Raw genomic sequence first — 22,496 nt, forward strand, 5'->3', positions numbered from 1 at the left:
AACTGTTCCTGGCCAATGTGACCTTGACCTCTGACCTAATGACCTCAAAATCAATAGGGGTCATCTGCTGGTCATGGCCAACCTTACTATCAATTTTCTTGACACTAGGCCCAAGCGTTCTTGAGTTATTGCCTGGAAACCATTTTACTGTTCCTGGTCACTGTGACCTTGACCTTTGACATACTGACCTCAAAATCAATAGGGGTCACTTGCTGGTCATGACCAACCTCCCTATCAACTTTCGTGACCCTAGGCCTAAGCGTTCTTGAGTTATCATCCGGAAACTGTTTTACTGTTCAGGGTCACTGTGACCTTGACCTTTAACATACTGATCTCAAAATCAATAGGGGTCATCCACTGGTCATAACCAACCTCCCTATCAACTTTCATGATCCTAAGCCCAAGTGTTCTTGAGTTATCATCCGGAAACCGTTTCACTATTCAGGGTCACTGTGACCTTGACCTTTGATATACAGATCTCAAAATCAATAGGGGTCATCTGCTGGTGATGACCAACCTCCCTATCAACTTTCATGATCCTAGTCCCAAGCGTTCTTGTGTTATCATCAGGAAACGGATAGGTCTACATTCCGACCGACCGACCGACTGACAGACCGACCTACCGACCGACATCTGCAAAACAATATACCCATCCTTTTTCAAAGGGGGGCATAACAAGACATCACTATATTATACTAAACACTTAACAACAGTGTCAGAAGAGACAACATGCTCAGCTATTTCAGTGCTGGATAGTGAAATACAGCATATCTAAGAAAACTACCACTATCACTGGAGTGAGTGATATGATTTTCCTCTAAATACCACCTAGAGAAAACAAAACTCCTCAGGTGTGAAGTTTCTGAACTGACAAGATGAATTCAAATAGTGAACAAAATTTGATGGGTATGTGTCATCCTTTGTCCATCCCAGAAAACAAATCCACATTTCATGAAACGTGTCATATATGATGAATGTGATGATACAGAAATAGAATGAAAGTGTATCAAAACATCAACCTGAAATTCTCTTATGTAAGAAAGGTTTGATACATGAAATGTTTTTTGCCAGAGTAATTGGTTTGGGCTTATGATATGGGTGGGACAACTATTTCAAGTTTGAATCAAATCCATTAAGTAGTAACAAAGATAGAGTGAAAGTGAATCAAAACTTAACCAAGAAGGGGACATAATTCATGAAATGTTTGTGAGAGAGTTACGATGTGGGTGACGATGATGAATAACCATTTTAAGTTTGAAGCAAATCAAAGAAGTAATATCTGAGATAAAGTGAAAGTGTGTCAGTCTTCAAGCTCTGGAGGCAGAAGCTGTAGGGGTGAACAGGATATATTTGTACAGTTGAGCAAAAAATAACAGAAGGTCATAACTGTGAGGTTTATGGCCCTTTAAAAACTTAGTTTTTCAATGTTCAACTACTTGGCACAGGTCAAAGGGGGACAAAACATCTATGTCCATAAATCTACAAGTAGACCCTTTGGAACCATAAAATGTGAACAAGCAAAATAACAACAGACTATGTTTGATCAAGTCTGTTCATGTGAGGTTATGAAGTAGGCAACGTCCCTCAATCCCCCTAGCACCAGATTTATCGAAACTCTTTTATGGAAGAACACTGAAAGGACTACATGAAACATTAAAAGGAACAGAAATAACAACCCTTTCTCACTTTGAGGGGTCTTTTGGAACTGTCTAGCATATAGGCATATACAGTCATAATGCAGTATTTTTGATTAACTATTTATTTTAGCCAAATTAACTGCTAAAGCTCACACATAAAATCCCTACAGCATGACTAAGGTAGAAGATAGCTTGAGAGGCAAGGGATTTTGTTTCACATTCATTGCAGATACATCTATATCTTTCAAGAAAAAACCTTACCTTTATTTTTAGACATAAAATCCTGTATAAATTCATTAATATCAAGTGAACTATCTTTCCGGGAGTTTTCAGATTCTGTAGATTTTTCTGTAATAGACAGGGTTGGATCTATGCTGTCTGATGCCAGAATCAGCTGTTCTGCTTGAATAATCTCATCTAAAATATAAACATAATGCACAATCATAAATTGAAATAAAATCTACTTTCAAACTGAATTTTTTTAATACTGGATTACAAAGTTGAAATCTGGTCCATAAAAAGATAACTGATAAATATGGGAGTCCTTATATTCCAAGAACAGATGTGAGTGAGTGAGTTGGGTTTTGCGGCGAATCGACACTAAATGGTCATAACTATTATATCGCCGAGAGAACTCAAATTGCTGAAGCATTATGGGAACAACAGAAATCACAATAATATTATCATAAGTCTCAGATCAGGTTAATTTAAATGATCCGTGCTCCTTGTGAACAATTTTATCATTATACCATTCCTAAGGATCAATGTGAAAGCTGTCCAAGTGCTTCTATATTTATTTAAGAATATCATATGTTATTTCTTGTGTTTTTTATATGTTTTTATATGGGTATAAACCACACAGAGATTTCTTGCAAATACATGAATTTTGCTAGCAATTCTTGGATGATTTGCAAAAAGTCCCAAACTGAATATGGTTTATAACTGTATAAATGCACAAATAGTAGCATTCAGACCATATATTTACATTTTTACTGAAACATGCTATAAAATGGGTGGTCTGCATTCCATGAGTATCAGAAAATAAATAACAGGATTCTGAACTTTCAACATCTAAATAGGACTGCAAAAAATACATGCCTATGTTAAATTATAACCGGAAAAAATACTGTTCCCAATTTTTATTAAAAAATGTCCTTAAACAAAGAATAAAATCATACAGTTGTGTCAATTCATTTTTTCTTTCTATACAAAACAAACAGTAAATGTAAAAATATGCACTTAAACCTCTTTTGCTTTCACCCCCCAGTATCATCAGCCGACTAACAGACCAACTGTAAGACCAGACAGACTGAGCCATTACTACATGCCTCCACTGAGGAGCACAAAAAAGTTCTACACAGGACCTGTACAATTATCACATTCAACCAATCTGATAACTGAATAAATAACCAAAGGGAAGAAAACATACAATAGTGTTCACTTACTGGTAATATTCTGTAAGTGTTGTCTACCAAACATGTGCTCTTTCTTGTTATGTGCAGATATAAAATACTGGTTGCATACTTTACAATACAACTCATCCAAATCCTCCTCCTCCTGTAATACAACAAACATAATATAGTTAACAAACATAAGAAGACTTGATTTCTTGGATTTTGTTCCTCTGTTTCAATATCTTTATGAAAACACCCCAGAATCTATTTCTTCTTTTACAAATGAAGATGGATGTTAACATTTTAGCAGAGGGTTACCTAAGAAACATTAATTTTCTGTTTATTTTTCCAAAATCAGAACAGTGCTTTTGGCTCCTTTACAATTGTTAATAGTAAAGATAGTTGTCACCAGCGATGTACCTTATCTGCATATGTATACTGCTTTACATAAATATGTCACAGATAATATTTACTGTGGATCGATCAATGAACAGTACAGCACTTATGCCAATTGTTTAGCTAAACAAGTCACAAATAATAGCAGCAATTTCTTCAAACTTTAATGGCAAAGTTTAAGCATGGTTGGAATAACTGAACGACAGAAATAAACAAGAGCTGTCCGTAAGACAGCGCGCTCCACTATTCGGGGATTTGACAGTAAATTGAATATATGTCTCAATAAGAGACCTCTACTTTAAAAGGGAGATACACCATGGGGCATTATTCTGTCAAGAAGACAAATTAGAGTTATTGGGATTATTACAACACGCGCAGCTGATGATGGTAAAGATATATTTTGAGTTTAAAGTCATAATCTTATATAGTAACTATATAAGATAATGACTTTAAACTCAAAATATATGACAAAGTTATGTCCAGAAAACGAAGTTTGTTAAAAAACATTAGTATAAAAGGGGCATAATTTGGTCAAAAATACAAATCAGAGTTATGGGGATTGTTTCCGCACATGCAGATGATGATGATAAAGATACATTTTTAATTTCAAGTCATTATCTTACATTGCATTAAAGTAATATCCAGAAAGGGAAGATTGCAAAAAAAGTAAAAGTGCAAAAGGGGCATTATTCTGTCAAAAATACAATTAGAGTTATGGGGTTTGTAACCACATATGCTGATCATGATTATAAAGAAACATTTTTAATTTCAAGTCATTATCTTTTAAAGTCCCAAAGATATGTCTATAAACGAAGCTTTCGAAAAAATTTAACATGAAAATAATTCTAAGTATAACAACCTTCTGACCTTGACCTTGGGTATAATGGGCCCAGCCCCTGCACATACTTTGTTTGTATGCTGGACAATGTTTATGTGAACTTACAGTAAGACATAAGCAATAGTAACAAAGATATGACAGAAAAACAAAGTTTGCCAAAAAACTTTAACTTTAAAAATAACCTAAGTATAACACCTTGGTGACCTTGACCTTGGATAAAATGGGCCCAGCCCCTGTACTATATTTGTATGCTGGACAATGTTTATGTAAAGTTACAGTAAGATATAAGCAATAGTTACAAAGATATGACAGAAAAACAAAGGTTGCCAAAAAACTTTAACCTTAAAAATAACCTAAGTATAACACCTTGGTGACCTTGACCTTGGGTATAATGGGCTCAGCCCCTACACATATATTGTTTGTATACTGGACAATGTTTATGTGAAGTTAAAGTAAGATATAAGCAATAGTAACAAAGATATGACAGAAAAACAAAGGTTGCCGAAAAACTTTAACCAAAAAGGGTCACGCCGACGCAAGTAGAATAGCCCCCTATTCTCCAAATAGTGGAGCTAAAAAAATCCAATCTCTTTCTGAATGGTCATCTTGCAAGTTTCCACTACTATAAAATCACTATTTGTTGGGGACAAATCCATGAAATTAAATCCCCCACAAAAGTATAAAATGGCTTTTCTTTTCAATCCTTAAAGTGGAATCGATAAATACATATTCCCCATAAAATAGCTGTTATGGCAAAAACCAAGAAATTTTATGCCCATGACATTAAATGATTTTACATCACATGCAGATAGGGGAAAAGTGACTATGCTCTCTTGCAGCCATGTGTGTTTGCAAAGCAGAATCATTTGAACAAACTTGGTCAACAAAGATCTATTTGTACAAATCATTTTTAAAGTTTCCACTATATTCATCTAGTGAAAAATGATCATACCCTCTGGCAACCAAGTTTTTTTTATGAACTAGAATATAGGGCTGTGGATCGCCCGACAAGTGGCGATCCGATCCGATCCGCGAGTCGGGGCTGACGATTCACAGATCAAACCACGGATCACCAGCAATAACTAATATTTATAAATGATACAAAAATGCAAGCCTGTTATTTTTGTACTTCTTTCTTTATTGAATCTAAACTTTGCAGTTTTCATAGTGTTTAGCTAAAGAGTTTTGACCTATGTTTAATGTTTTGCTCATTAATTTAAGTCAGGTTTCGCGGATGGACTTGTTCGCGGCCACTCTTGCAGATGAACGATATGACGTCAGTCATTAATACCACAGTATCATACCTGTCAAGTCTCACGCATTGAGCATGAGAATCACGCATTCAGGACAGAAATCACGCTCTCACGCCCTGGTTTCAATTTCTCAGGCTAGTGCGCAAATTTAGATAAAAAATATCTTCAACAATTATTTTTAACTCGATCAACACTCTTTCAAGTTCCCACTAAAAACGAGAAAAAAAATACTGTGACGTCACCCGCTCCATCTGTCTTTGCCTAGTGTATTACGCAAGATTGCAGTGTTAACGGTCTGCATGATGATGCAGCTTCACGTGACCATATATAAATATGTCTAAAAATAGCAATATCATGCAGCTGCAAACATTGCTATTTTTACACATATTATTAAGGGGGGGATCCTAGCCCGTGTTTACACGTTTCGGTCGTAAACACTGGAGCTTGTTGTAAAAAAGTTTTAAAGCCTTTAGAAATGTTCGTGCTAAAACTGGTCTCGGAAAAAATTTTCATTTTAAATTGTCTTTTAGTTGTAGATTTTAATATTTTGTTTTTGGCAAAACTTCATAGAGTATTAGAGATGAACCGATTGATCGATGTTAGGACGGAAGGCGGGAATTTATTCAGTTGTTTACAACACGATATCGGCGGGTAATATATTTCTTGTCAATGTCATTTTTGGTCATTTTTTTCACGAAAATCAACGAGAACGCACCGTTAGCGTATGGGGGGCTTTGCCAACGATCTTGGCAATGACGAATATCCGTACTCGAACTTTTGGTCAAACTCGTTTGTTTTGTTTTTGTTTTTTTTGGGTTTAACGCCGTTTTTCAACAGTATTTCAGTCATGTAACGGCGGGCAGTTAACCTAACCAGTGTTCCTGGATTCTGTACCAGTACAAACCTGTTCTCCGCAAGTAACTGCCAACTTCCCCACATGAATCAGAGGTGGAGGACTAATGATTTCAGACACAATGTCGTTTATCAAATAGTCACGGAGAACATACGCCCCGCCAGAGGATCGAACTCACGACCCCGCGATCCGTAGACCGACGCTCTACCTACTGAGCTAAGCGGGCACGCTTGGTCAAACTCGTGGATATCCGAGTACTCGGATACTCGTTACAGCCCTACTAGAATAATCTGAGCCATCTTGGCAGAGAGACATGCTATTTTTAACTGAGGCAGCTGCCTTGTGCAATAGTTTGATCCAACAAGAGGGCCAAAATGGCCCTATATTGCTCACCTGAGTACCACTGCTCTAAATGATAAGATCAAGTTTTGACATAGATCAAATAGGCATACACTTTAAATATCATCAGCATTAATATTTTCTTGTAACAGTCCCTTTTGACCTATGGGTCACGTACTAGTAAGGGCCAATCTCCATACCAAGTTTGAGGGTCCTAGGATCAAATGCTGCATTTTTGTACTAGCATGACTATTCCTTACCCTGGAAGACTTAAATAACATTTAAAACCAATCTCATTAGATACTGCTGAGGTATTTTCATTTACAAAAAATAAAGGGAGGTAATTTGTCAAAAATTCAGTCAAAAGTTATCTACCTGTACCCTGATTGTCCAAGTCCATCTGATGGCATAAATGGCATTTCAAATCAGCATCTTCATTGGTTACTGAGATACACCCATTTTAATTTGAAACAAAGGGAGGTAATTTGATATAAAATCACTCCATTGTTATCTATCCTGATTGTCTCAGTCCAACTAATGACAATAATAAAATTTCAAATTAGTCCTATAAATACTTACTGAAATAAATCCATTTTTATCAAAATCAGGGGAGGTTATCAGATATAAAATAACTCCAGAACCTATGATTGGATCAGACAGATTCATCATCGAATCCAAGATTCATTGTTGTTGAAGATATTTTGCAAGTCTGTATCAAATCTAACCATAAATGAAGTCTCTATATGGCTGCAAAAGCCAAACAGCAAATTTTGGACCTTCAATGGGGCCATAACTCTAGAACCCATGATGGGATCTGGCCAGTTTTCGAAAGGAACCAAAATATTATGCCAGTATATGTTGTGTGCAAGTTTGATTAAAGTTGATTGCAAAATGTGGTCTCTATCGTGTTCACAAGCAAAAAACAGAAAATTTTGGCCCTTTAAGGGGCCATAACACTGGAACCTATGGTAGGATTTGGCCAGTTTTCGAAAGGAACAAACATATTATGCCAGTACAAGTTGTGTGCAAGTTTGATTGCAAAATATGGTCTCTATAATGTCCACAAGTCAAAAATAACAAATTTTGGCCCTTTAAGGGGCCATAATTCTGGAACCCATGATGGGGTCTGGTTAGTTTTCGAAAGGAACCGAAATATTATGCCCATACAAGTTGAGTGCATGTTTGATTAAAATCAAATACAAAATGTGGTCTCTATTGTGTTCACAAGGAAATTGTGGACGGACGGATGACGGACGAGGGGTGATCACAAAAGCTCACCCTGTCACTATGTGACAGGTGAGCTAAAAACAATCCAAGCCTCATCTCAATAATTCCATCACATAATTTCAGAGGAAATGTCTGTTTAAGGAAACTGTGATGACATGATCCAATACTCTTAAAAGAAAATGGTAAAAGTAAATTGCATTTAGAAAAGCATGCCACAAAGTCTTTGACTATTTACATAATTATTCAACTATACCTGGTTAACAGGAAAATCTAATAAAAAGAAAAAAAAATACAATTTAATTAAAATGAAATACCTCAAGATCTATGAGTCCTTTTCCATCATCTGTGAGACAGGAATCCAAGTCATTGTTGCGTCTTTTGTTTTTAAGATAGGTCTGAAACTGAACAGATTTCTGGAAATCCTGCATCTCATTGATATACCTCTGTTTGTCCTCCTGGGCCAACTTCAGGTATCTCTGTAAGGAAAAGGCTCCTTATTCATACATGTGTAATATCTTATATACAGAGGATATCAGTGTAAGATCAAAATATCTGCCAACAAGTGCATGGCAAAGCCACATTATTAAAAATATAAAATATGGTGTTTATAAGTTATGAATATTTTGATCTTACATGTAAAACAAACTTTCTACTTATTTCATGTTTTAACTCATTTATAGTAGCTTCTTATCAGTGAAAATATATTTTTCACTGTAAAAAATACTGGATATGTTCCAATAATTCAATAATGAACAGGTTATAAGATATTCTATTAATATCAAAACTTTTAAGAATCAAAAATGTGTTTTATTTTTGGTCAACTGATGTGGTTTTAATGCCATTTTCAACAGTAATTCGGCTATGTTATGTTGGTCAATTAAGCTGAAGTGTTCCTGGATTCTGTTCCAGTACAAACTTGTTTTCTACAAGTAAACTAGAGCTGCTTTTGAGAAAAGGACATGTCTCCCATACAACTGCCTAATCAACTGAATAGTAGTATAAGATCGGATGAGAAATGTTCAAGCGTAAATCCTACTCCCCATATAATCTTAATTCCCAATCAGACTTTCAGTGCTTTGATTACCAAAAACAATCCAATCAGACTTTCAGTGCTTTGATACAACCCAATCAGACTTTCAGTGCTTTGATAAAACCCAATCAGACTTTCAGTGCTTTGATTATCAAAAACAATGTTTCAAGGGCCATAATTCCAAAGTGCCTGGACCAGTTTGGCTAATTATTGAACTTAGCCGAGGACTTATTGGCAAACACATTTTGTTCAAGTTTAGTGAAGATCGGATGAGAAATGTTTGACTTAGAGTGTGGACAAGATTTGTGACAGATGAACTGACGGACACACAGACAGACTGGAGTAAATCAGTATGTCTCCCACCACACGGTGGTGTGGGAGACATAATAACAACTTCCCTTCATGAATTTTAAATCACTGAGGACAAATGACTTCAAATATATTGTCAAGGAGCAAATCTGCCTTGTTTAGTGTTTCAATTCAGGACCTTTCAATACATAGCCTTGTGCTGTTCCCACTGAGGTTACTAACTGTGTATGAATGGAAACATTGTGTAAACACTGATTTTCTTTGCTCTAAGATATTCTTTTATTTCAAGGAACTGCTGCAACCACAATTGAGCCATGCCATGAGAAAACCAACATAGTGGGTATGCGACCAGCGCGGATCCAGACCAGCCTGCGCATCCGCGCAGTCTGATCAGGATCCATGCTGTTCGCTAACGGTTTCTCTAATTGTAATAGGCTTTGAAAGCGAACAGCATGGATCCTGACCAGACTGCGCGGATGCACAGGCTGGTCTGGATCCTTGCTGGTCGCATACCCACTCTGTTGGTTTTCTCATGGCACGGCACAATTCTGTTATCATTTCTATCATATCTCAAGGTAGTTTCTGAAAATTTCATTTGTTACAAGTTTTAGATATAGAGAATAATAGGTTAGTGCCGTAGATGAGAAAGTTTATCTGGCGAGGTGAAGGAGGTTATTGGGTGAGCCGAAGGCGAACCTGATAATGTCCGGAGCCGAGCCAGATAAACTTTCTCCATCTTAGGCACTAACCTATTATTCTGTTTATCTTGTCATTACTTCATTTTCCGATATTTGGCAATTTATATTACAAAAATAAGAGTGCGACAACCGCTTTAATGACGTCATATTTGTAATGACGTCACTTATATAATGACGTGATTACCGGCAAATTCGCAATAACTTCTTCGTTTTTGAATAAAAACTCATTATTTGACCACTCATTTTCTTAGTTTGGACATTTCCAACACAATGATGATGGTTTCGTTGCAAAATTTCTTATGACAACAATATCGATCATAAGGTCACATGATCAACTGACCGTATATCACTGGTCACATGATCAACTGACGGTATATCAAGAAAGATATACGGCACCCTGATATCGGGTCGAAAATACTGCAAGTGACAGGATAAAATTAAATAACATATTGGAACTTCTTTTAGTTTAGTAGTTACAGACACCATATTCTGGATTAGTTTCTCAATAATAATATGGACAAGAGATGCATGTGTTTAAGAAATATTTCAAAGACTTTCAACTTCAAGCTGTGCAATAAAACTGACTTGAGAATTTCAGTTAGTAATCAACATGTAAGCTTTTAAATTGAATACTGGAAACTACTGACAACAATGAGTCCAAAAACATATGTCTTTTGGTGTTTTATCAAAAAAATATGCCTTAGAACTTTACCTGTTTATCATCTTCACGCATATGTGACCACTCCTGTCCCATCTGTTTTGTTACCTCAGGGAAAGCTAACTCTGGATTGGTTACTTTGATCTCCTGTCTTCTCTGGGAAGCAAATATCACATACCTATAAAAAGAAAAAGATACAGGATGAACTATCACTGGCAAATACCACATACCTATAAAAAGAAAAAGATACAGGATGAACCATCACTGGCAAATACCACATACCAATAAAAAGAAAAAGATACAGGATGAACCATCACTGGCAAATACCACATACCTATAAAAAGAAAAAGATACAGGATGAACCATCACTGGCAATTACCACATACCTATAAAAAGAAAAAGATACAGGAGGAACTATCACTGGCAAATAGCACATACCTATAAAAAGAAAAAGATACAGGATGAACTATCACTGGCAAATACCATATACCTATAAAAAGAACAAGAGCTGTCTCCATAGGATGACACATGCCCCCAATGGCACTTTGAATGAATAGTTATGGCCGATGTTAGAGTTTAGGACCTTTGACCTACGGACCTGGGTCTTGCGCCCGACACGTCGTCTTACTGTGCCACACATTCATGCGTAGCTATTTTAAAATCCATGCATGAATGACAAAGATATGGACCAGACACGCCCATCAATGCACTATCATGAAATATGACCTTTAACGTCTATGTGTGACCTTGACCTTTGAGCTACAGACCTGGGTCTTGCACGAGACACTTCGTCTTACTGTGCCACACATTCATGCATAGTTACTTGAAAATCCATCCATGGATGACAAAGATATGGACCAGACACGCCCAACTATCATGAAAATGACCTTTAACGTCTAAGTGTGACCTTGACCTTTGACCTACGGACCTGGGTCTTGCACGCAACACGTCGTCTTACTGTGGTACACATTCATGCCAAGTTATTTGAAAATCCATCCATCAATGACAAAGATATGGACCGGACACGCCCAACTATCATGAAAAATGACCTTTAACGTCTAAGTGTGACCTTGACCTTTGAGCTACGGACCTGGGTCTTGCGCGCGACAGGTCGTCTTACTGTGGTACACATTCATGCCAAGTTATTTGAAAATCCATCCATTGATGACAAAGATATGGACCGGACACGAAAATTTTGGACAGACTGACAGACCGACAGACCGAAAAAGATACAGGATGAACCATCACTGGCAAATATCATGTATTAAGCATACAGCTCATCGTCATATAGCATAACATTACATGACAGTCACAATTTTAGAAAAGGAAACAGGATGAACTATCACTGTCAAATATCAGATACCTATACATGGAAAGGAACAGTCTAAACTTTGACAGTCAAGCAAATGTCACATACCAAAACAACAGTATAAACAGAGTTTATGAACTGTCAACTTAGTTCAACTATCCGACCGAAATAGGTCAAAATCTTCCAAGGACCTCAACATTATGTATGATGTATTATAACAAGCATCTAAACAAACGATCATATTCAGACAAAAGTCTGAACTGTTACTGGCATCTGACATCTGAATAAAGTGTCAAACACAACTGGTACTGGTTATCAGTACTCGAGTACATCTTGGTACAAAACCATAACAGGAGTCTTGTGTCTTAGATCTTAGCAAAGTACCAAAGAAGATACACAGGAGTCTAACATTCTGAACAAACTCAAGTGAACGTATGGTGTTTACCCGAGGAGCTCAAAGACCGAGACAAAGTGAAACAAGGCACTGGTGAATATCATATTCTTGAACAAACTGTTCAATATATTCCTTGAAAACAAAATTTAATTACCCTACTGATAATGTGAAAGAATTAATATTCATGGGGGACCAATTTTCTTGGGTTTTGATGTTGGTGTCAATCCCTGAAATCACACTGATATAACCCAATAAAATTATCATTTATTGGCTCTAAAGAGTTTTAAATCCACAAACATATGTCCACACATATATCACCAACTTGGAAGAAACTGGAAAATTTATGCCAAAGAAATTAAATGATCTTACAGTAATAACTTAATGCATTGTCCTGTAAGGAAATACATGCAAGAGGTCCTTTTTTGTAACATGCCATATCTTTTTGATAACAACAGTTTTTTGTTGATTTATGGGTAAAAGTAAAAGATTAAACTAATCTATTGACTGATGATAGTGACAGTTTTGTATTTGACAAAATTCTTCCTTTTTCTTATTGCTTCATAATTTTCAGACAAACTACCAATAATAAAGTCTGTCATATCTTCTGAAACTAGAATGTGTCTGTATATAGAAAACAAAGTGTGCCCCCACTGGTACATTTGTCACAAATAAGGGACAATCATTCAGATGAATTTACACCAAATCGTGGCCTCAACGCGAAACTAGTCTATCTGCTTCTATTTCTATATACACATAGACTAGTTTCGCGTTGATGCCACAAAATACTTTTTGAGCTAGGCACATCATTAGATGAAAATGTTTATTTTTGACTATTTCATAGGGGACAGAGTCAGATGAAAAAGTAGGTCCTTTTACTGATGCACAAGTTCATATCATAATAAAGACTGATGCAAGGTTTCATCAATTTATATCAAATACTTTTTGACTAGGTGCATCACAAGGTGAAAATGTGCATTTCTGACTATTTCAAGGGCCATAACTCTGGAAATAGGGGTCGGAGCCAGACGTAAAATAGGAGGTGTGCAAGTTCAAATCATGATAAAGACTCATACAAGGTTTCATCAATTTATGTCAAATACTTTTTGAGCTAGGTGTATCACAAACTTTTTCAGACAGACACACACACACACAGACAAGACCAAATCTATATGCCCCCATGACTCATAACGGGGTCACAAAAACAAGACCTGTTCGTAAAATATATATGTCCCCAATGATGGCCTGTTAAGTTTTAGAGTATGCTGTAAACTTGATCTTTGATCTTCAGACCCACAAACCACAACAGCTGTTGGAGGACAGAAATGCTCAACTATTCAACAGCAATATCAAAACTGGGTCATATTCAATCTGGGGTGCCTCAGGGATCAGTCCTGGGACCCCTACTCTTTGTGATGTATATCAATGACCTACCAAATGAATTAAAAGATATATTCACAGACATGTTTGCGGACGACACCACAATAACTGCAGCAGGTAAAACAAACATTGAAGTACAAAATACTCTTCAAAATTCTCTAAACAGAATCCTTGCTTGGTGTCAGAACAACTCCATGTCTCTTAATGCAAAAAAGACAAAGGCAATGGCAATACAAACAACAAATAAACCAAAAGTCAATAGCTCTATTCAACTCTATCTTGGAAATGAAAAAACAGAATTTTCTGACTCGGAAAGCCTTCTGGGAGTACAAGTTGACCAGGGTCTCAAATGGAAAGAACAAGTACACAAAGTACTAAAAAAATGCAACTCTAAACTATATCTCTTGCAGCGTATAAAATGTTTCTTAGACTTGCCTGTGCAAAAAATGTTTTTTAATGCGTACATCTTACCACATTTAGATTACTGCTGCTCTGTTTGGGGTAACTGCAATGCAACAGAAATTGAAACAATTATAAAATTTCAGAAACGAGCAGCAAGAACAATTCTTGATACTAATGTTGACACTCCATCAGAGGAACTATTTACTACACTAAATTGGATGAAATTTCCTGACAGGGTTAAATATAAAAAAGCAATCATTGTGTACAAATCACTTAATGACATATGCCCAGACTACTTCAGAACAAAATTCACATACTTGCACAAAGTCAAAAAAGTTAACTTAAGGTCATTAGATTCAAAACAAAATCTGTACTTGCCAAAGCCAAACATAGAAATATTTCGGAAATGTCTCGATTATTCAGGTCCCAGTCTATGGAATGAGTTGCCTGTTGAAGTCCGTACTGCAGAAAACTTAAGTTGTTTTAAACTAAAATACCTGGCATACTGGAAAGGGTCACAGGTCTAAAAATGGTTTTCAGGGGCAAATTCCACATTTATTAATTATAGAAATATCTGTGTCATTTTCTACTGTTATAATTGTGCATTTTGTATGTGTGTGCGCATGTGTGAGTGTATGTGTGTGAGTGCCTGTGTGCATATATTTCAAATTATTTATTGCATTATATAACTTTTGTCATGACTATAATTATGTATTTCATTACTATGTTAATTTGAAAGTCTACACTGTTGTAAATATTGTATATATGATGAGGCTCACAGGGAAGATCGGGTTACCTGACTGTGTTGCCTCTTTAAATAAAGTCTTTATTATTATTATTATTATTATTATTATTATTAATGTAAGCTGAATTGCTATAAACTCGAATAATTTTGTAAAAATGCAAAACAGAGTAATAGGGCCTTCAAAGTGCAAGTCAGCTCATTCAAGTGAACAAGTGTGTGAAGTTTCAATCCGTTCTTTTAGTGGGTAACATATGTCCCCCACCACTAACCATGCACAAATTGTAAAATGCCACAAAATAAGGGTCATAACTCCAGGGAAAATCACTGAACTATAACATTCCAATGATACACACAACTTGGCTTGGCGTTGATTACTCCTCTGAAGTTTGGTGGAATTCCAACCAGTGGTATAGGAGAAGAAGCACAGATCAAAGAATTTGACAGATCAAAGGTCATGACGCCACTGAAAATCATTTAAACAGAAAAGGACAATAATATGCACAGCTACGCTTCACACTAATTATTCATGAGGTTTGGTTAAATTCTGTCTAACAGTTTACAGCAAGTAGTGTAAACCCTGTCAAAAATGACAAATTCAGGGCCATTATTCCACTGAAAATCACTGAACTGGAAAATGCCAATGATGCATATAACTAGGCTTGGCACTGATAACCATTGTAAGGTTTGGTGGAAATATGCCTAATAGTGTAGGAAAAATTGGCAAAATATCATAAAATTTGACAAAATAAAGGGCCACAACTCCTCTGAAAGTTACTGAAACAGAACATGCTGATAATTTGTATAATCAGACTTGGTATTGATCAAAAACTAGGCTTGGCAATGACCACTCTTTGGAAGTTTGGTGTAGATCTGTGGTGTCAGAAGAGTTTCATGGACAAACTCTGTGACAAACAGACAGGTGGACAGATAAACAGTCAGACAGACTGACTGACAGACAGATGGGCAGCACTAAGTCAGTATGTCTCCCCTACTACATGTGGGAGTCATAATAAAAATTACTAAGTTGAAAAAGGGGCATAATTATGTATAAAACAAACAAATAGTTATGGGACCTGTGCAGCTCAAGTCAGTTCATTGCAGTAATTAAGTGTGTGAACTTTCAAAATACATTACCATTAGTGGGCACTAAGATGCCAGCTTACATACAAAAACTTAACCAAAATTGTTGAAAAAGGGGATACAATTTTGTAAAATGCAAAGTATAGTTATGGAAGCTTTGCACTACATGTCAAATCATCACAGTGAACACATGTGTAAAGTGTCAATCTGTTTTAATATGTTGATACCGAGAGATCAGCTTACATACCAACACTAAATTTTAAAAGAACTAGATGTCCAAGGGCAACATGTCAAGCCCACCAGCTGTCAAGATCTGACATGACATTTGACTGCCAACTGTGACCTTGACCTTTGAGATAGGAATCTGGGGTTTGTGTATGAAACCCGGTCTCGCTAAAGTTAACATTCATGTCAAATATAAGCAAGATTGCTCCATGCATACATGTCAAAGTTATAGTCCGGACAAATAAGTCCAGATGGACGCACGCATGCACCACACAAGCACATACACTAAACAGCCATTTGGATGACTATGTCTTCACTTCCGCAACCTTGCTCGACAAAAATTGCTATGTTGAAAAAGGGGCATAAATTTGTAAACAAGAGGGCCATGATGGCCCTATATCGCTCACCTGTTATCATTGCGCTTGAGGACAAGAAGGTCCTCAGAAAAAATATCTAAGTCCAAAGAACAGTAACAACAAAGGGAAGAAATTTAACCAAAAAGAAAAAAAAATCTTACAAGGTACAGATATGTCAAAATACACCTAAAAATTGGAGGTACCATCCATGTTGTACCACAGAAAAGTGGTCTCAGTTTTTCCCTACGGCCAATAACAAAAAAGTTACTAAAAATAAGCTATTTATAGTAAAGTAAAAGGGAAGTAATTGAAAAAAATTTTTATTGTAAGTGAACAAAAGAAGGATCTGCCAAATAAATCTGTTGACATAAATGAAATTTCAGATCAGTATCTTCATTAGTTACGGAGATATACCCATTTTAATTTGAAATAAAGGAAGGTAATTTGAAATAAAATCAGTCCATAGTTATCTACCATGATTGGCTCAGTCCAACTAATGACAATAATGAAATTTCAAATAAGTCCTATAAGTACTTACTGATATAAATCAATTTTGATTACAATCAGGGGAGGTAATCAGATATAAAATAACTCTGAACCTACGCTTGTATCTGATTTGTCATGGAATCCAAGAATTATTGTTGTTGAAGTTATTTTGGAAGTTTGTATCAAATAAAACCATAAATGAAGTCTCTATATGGCTGCAAAAGCCAAAATAGCCAATTTTGGACCTTTAAGGGGCCATAACTCTGGAACCCATAAAGAACTCTGACCAGTTCAAGAAAGGAACCAAGATCTTGTGGTGATACAAGTTGTGTACAAGTTTGGTTAAAATCGAATCATAAATGAAGCTGCTATTGTGCAGACAAGGTCAAAATAGCTAATTTTAGCCCTTTCAGGGGCCATAACTTTGGAACCCATTATGGGATCTGGCCGGTTCAACTAAGGACTCAAGATCTTATGGTGACACAAGTTTTGTGCAAGTTTGATTAAATTCAAATTATAAATGAAGCTGCTATTGTGCAGACAAGGTCAAAATAGCTAATTCTGGCCCTTTCAGGGGCCATAACTCTGGAACCCATAATGGAATCTCGCCAGTTCAAGAAAGGAACCAAGATCTTATGGTGATACAAGTTGTGTGCCAGTTTGGTAAAAATCAAATCATAAATAAAGCTGCTACCCGAGTGAAATAGTTCCAGGGTTTACCATGGAATTCCATGGGAAAAAAAAGCCTGGAGTATTCGGACTAAGTTTCCAGCCTTTTCCAGCCTAACCAAATTATCAATGCGGAAAATTTGAAAAAGCCAAGGCTGGAATATGTACCATGATATACCAGCATCCCTGGAAAATATACCATGGTAAAATCTGGAACATCTTCCAGGCTGCCAGGAATAAAATTCCTGTTTTTCCATGAACCTGGAGTATTCGGACCGTTTTTTAACCAAAGTCTGGAAAAGCATGGAACATTTTCCAGCATAGCCTGGATTAGGCTGGAAAATGTTCCAGGTTTTACCATGGTAAATTTTCCAGGGAATGCTGAAAAATGAGCCTGGTATAACCTGGAAAATATTCCAGCCTAGTTCTAAGGGCCCTGAAATAGCAAAAAGTTATACCCCATATGATTATATCCTAAATGAAAATGCTGTGTGTAGCAGGTTGTAGGTTTGATTCACGGTCTTGGACAAAGGATGATCACAAATGAGCTCCCCTAAGCAGTGCATGTCCATAGGTGAGGCTAAAATTAAAAACTAAAAATTTCATCTAGGACTTCTTAACTTTATAAATCACACCAATAATCATTTACAGGTTACACATATAAAACAACAAGGTGCTGAAGTATTGCAAGGCAATACATAGTCCCCTACCGGTTTCTGTGCCACTGATTTTGGATGCAATGTAATTGTAGTTGTATCTACCCGTCAAGATTGTTCACTTGTGAAAGTTTGAAGAAAATCCTTTCAGTAATGTTGCGCCCTCGTGATATAATTCCTTCGCATCTGAACTCCAAACAATGATTTATTCAGCAACAAATCACTGAATGAGATATATTATTTCTTGAATAATTTTCGCAATTACATCTTTTCAGTACAGTGTAAAATATGTCATTATTTTCAACTTAATGTCACTGCTGGTCCAGAAATTTTCTGTCAGTGTTTGCCACCACCAATGTAGATTGCCACAGTTTTTCACTAACCACCACAAAGCCATCATTTGCCATCATTTGCTCCACTGCTATGACCTGTTGAAATAATGAATCACTAGATATTAAACCATTAAAGCAGTTTCTTCATTAGTATTGTCCATAGTTCATAGTTTCAAAATAAAATTAATATCTTACATGGTATTCAAAGTTAGTGCATCTTTATGATACAGGCAACACTGCAGATTTAAGCAAGTAATAACATTACTTGTTGCATTTTCACGAAGCTTTATTTCTCAATTTGATTTCAAATGTTGGTAGAATAAGGTTCCAATGAAGGCAGGCAGATATTTTCAGTGTTTTGGGTTAGTGATTAATAGGTTGGACTTATGCATTGCTCTTATTGTATAAATATTAACAAGTTTTATTTCTACCAGTTACCTGCACTGACATCCCAAGTTGTGTTGACTGCCAAGTGATTACTTAATTTGGTACTTTTTAACCATTATATATAATAATATTGGTCTCGACTTGATACAAGGGGAATAATTATAAAACCTGCTATGGGTCCTGCTGGAAATCGGTTGATACATTCAGTCATGTTTGGGGAAAATTGTCAATTGACCTAGAACTATGGTAGTGTGTGTACTGGTATATTACTATAGTAATATATAATGTCAGTATACTTACATGTCTTTGAACTGTTGGATGGGGCCTTTGAACACAATACATTGGGTCACTAAACATGTCTCAATTCATTCATGTGTGCTGATACTTTATATACACATCTGATGCTATACCTGAAAAATAGATTTAATTTAACATTTAGATGTCCATAATTTTTTCATAGTTTATTATTGGGTATAATGATCTAAAATTGAAACTGTACATTGTGATGAGTAATGAGGCCAAAAAATGTCTCTGATGCATTCATCAGCTGACAGTACTGTTTATACTTTTTTTTTTGCTTCATAGTAGTTGGAGAAGTTATTTGTATATTATGTAATTTAGCATGTAACAATATGTAAAAGGTGTTATACAAGTATAAATAACTGCTCATTAAACAAATTTTGCATAAGATTATGTAAAACAATTTTTAAATTTTGCCACACATTTAAAATTACAAATTATGAATAATATAAGCATTATTCACTGCACCTTGTAATAAAAAAAAGTTACTTGAACATGTTGAAAGTAAATAAAATATGCCTTTGCAAATTTTGTAATAAATATGATGTGTATATGTATTAGCCTTTTATTCAATGTCATGGAAAGTTTGATATATTTTCCATAAGTTAAAGTATGATAGGCTCAAATAATCTCCCTGAACATTGCAAATATAATATATGTCAATATTCTGTAAGACTCCTAAAGGGAAAACCTAAATCTTTACATTTAACCTTGAACATAGAAATTTTATTTACTTGTACATTCCAGTTTATTTTGTTGAAATGGGTAAATATTAGACAAAGACTATCATAAGTAGGTGGACTAGACTAGACTAGCCGCAAGACTGATAATAAAGAACTTGTCACAAAATTGAAAAAAATGTGATTTTTAAAAATTTATGTTATTGTGACAAATGCCAGTCTAATTTACAGATTTTAATATTATCATATGATATTGGACCTTAGATAATTATAGACTGGCTCTAATCACAATTCTAAAAATAAAAATTCTAAAAAGTTATAATAGACTTGGACTAAACATACAATTCCCATTATTAAAGATGCTACTTTTTTTGTTGAAAATTTGAAAATCATATTAATATTGAAAAGAATTAGACCAAGTGATAAATGTAGTTTTACAATAAAAGTACCTATAAATAACAAAAAGCTGCTTAATATGTGTATTTTTGCTAAATTTTCGATATAATGTTCTGCTGTTTCAATAAAGGGTATAATGATCTATAATAATAACTAAATTATCCATAAACAATTCTTCCTGTTAAATTTTTTTTTCCATATAATAACAGGTTAAAAACATTGATTTAAACCAAATATTCCCTGAATATACTGTGTAATATTGTAGTCAGCAGACTGGTAGCATTGTTTACTCAGTAGTGCCACCTGTAGAGATAACTCTACTGGCCTTTTTTTTTTTTTTTTTTTTTTTGCTCCATTTGATATTTTCATTTAAAAAGAATATCCAATTTTCCTTCTTATAAATTAAAAGCATGATAAATTAGAAATTGCAGCTGCATAATAGTTGCAGTGGAACAAAATGACATGAAGTAAAAATCATTTGTTGCATTACACAGTGAAAACTAAACCACCTGCTTCCTGTTAGAATCCATTGTTCCAGTTTTGACATTGTTAAAGGTAATCTAGATTACTGTTTGAAAATAAATAAATTTTATGAACTCACCTGGTGCACTCTGTTAATTATTGTTAACTTCCAAGATGAAATAAGCTGCACATAGTAAAATATTTAGGAAACACTCTCCCAAATATTTACTCCATTCTGCTCTCTGTCAAAGAACTTCCTGTGTAGATTTGAAATTTTGATATTCTTGGGCAAATGTGCCATTTACAGTCAGCTAATGAAGGTAATGATACATCTATGATGTTAAAATATTTTTGTACTAGAGGAAGATTTTATTCCATTCAATCACAGACTCATAAATTTTGAAGATTACTCTGATATAAAACAGAAAAACTATGGATTACTTTTTGTGGTACATGTACAGCCCCCAGAAGTAGTTCCCTGACTTTATTTTCATTGGTTGATCTCTTGTTATGAGTTTCTAAATATAAAGCATGTGCCAGATCTTATCAGTCTGCATGAGATAATCTCCTGTAGTGAGACAAGCAATATACATACACTGTAGTAGATTAATAGACCCAAATGATTTATCACTTATCTAGGAATCCCTTTGCTAGGTAACTTTTAATGAATTGGTGAAAAGAATTGTACTATTTCATGCAATTACTGTTGCTGCTGTTGTTTTCTAGGAGAAAAAAAGCATGATATTTCAATAAATTTTAATATTAGTTTAAAATTTCAAGGATGTGATTTTTCCTTTTTCAGCTGATTTCCTCTTTATGGACAGAAAAAATTGAAAAAAAAAATTGTAAGATTATATATAACTAACCCCATCCTCTAAAAATGGCAACTTTGCTACTGAGTAAAAGTTAAGAGAATATCACCTGTATATCATATATTATTCCATATGACTTATATACTTACATGTACACTTGTACAGTTTTCTCTGTATGACCAATTCAGACATTCTCAACATAAAATGTATAAAAAAGTGTTAAAGATATTTTTTTTTGTCATATTTTATTGTCTTATTTATATTGTGCATGCTACAGACAAATTCATAGTTTTGGTATTTAGTGTGACATGCCCTTATATAGACATATATAGAAAAAATAAATGTTAACCTGATATTTAGATTCTTTGTTTCATGTCATTTAATTTGAATACCAATATGTTAAAATAAAAATAAATCATCATCAAATAATGATTTTTATAGATTTTTTCCATGTTTCTCAACTTAGAATTTTTTACTGCTTCCCACCTTACAACTGGCATGAAATTTTCTAAGTCCAGCTTTAACAGAAAAAGCTTGCGCAAGCTTGCAAAGCTATCGCAAGCTTGCAGAATTCTGTATGTTAATACACACAAGCTTGCGTAAGCTTTCTGCAAGCTTGCAATAGTCATGATCAGCCTTTAACACCCTGGACTGAAAAAGAAGCATTTTAAATTTATTCCTCAGTTATTTTGATTAAAAAATAACTAAGTTCTTTCCATGGTGGTCTGTAAAATTTCAAAGTTTTTTCCATATTTTTCCAGCCTTAAAAATTACTAAGTTCCACTTTCCATGTTGC

The 22,496-nt window shown here is 35.1% G+C and overlaps 1 protein-coding gene across 1 annotated transcript in view; it reads right to left on the reverse strand.

Annotated features, from left to right (window-relative positions):
* LOC123546684 (high mobility group protein 20A-like) overlaps window positions 1–22,496 on the reverse strand; it is a 62,485-nt gene that overhangs the window by 7,734 nt on the left and 32,255 nt on the right. Inside the window, exons 7-10 of the mRNA XM_045333159.2 lie at window positions 10,687–10,810; window positions 8,252–8,413; window positions 3,083–3,194; window positions 1,899–2,054 (exon numbers count right to left, since the gene is read on the reverse strand). Coding sequence (XP_045189094.2) covers window positions 1,899–2,054; window positions 3,083–3,194; window positions 8,252–8,413; window positions 10,687–10,810 — 554 coding nt within the window. The remainder of the gene's footprint in view (window positions 1–1,898; window positions 2,055–3,082; window positions 3,195–8,251; window positions 8,414–10,686; window positions 10,811–22,496) is intronic.

This window comes from Mercenaria mercenaria, chromosome 9 (assembly GCF_021730395.1).
Source record: "Mercenaria mercenaria strain notata chromosome 9, MADL_Memer_1, whole genome shotgun sequence".
NCBI classification, from domain to species: Eukaryota; Metazoa; Mollusca; class Bivalvia; order Venerida; family Veneridae; genus Mercenaria; species Mercenaria mercenaria.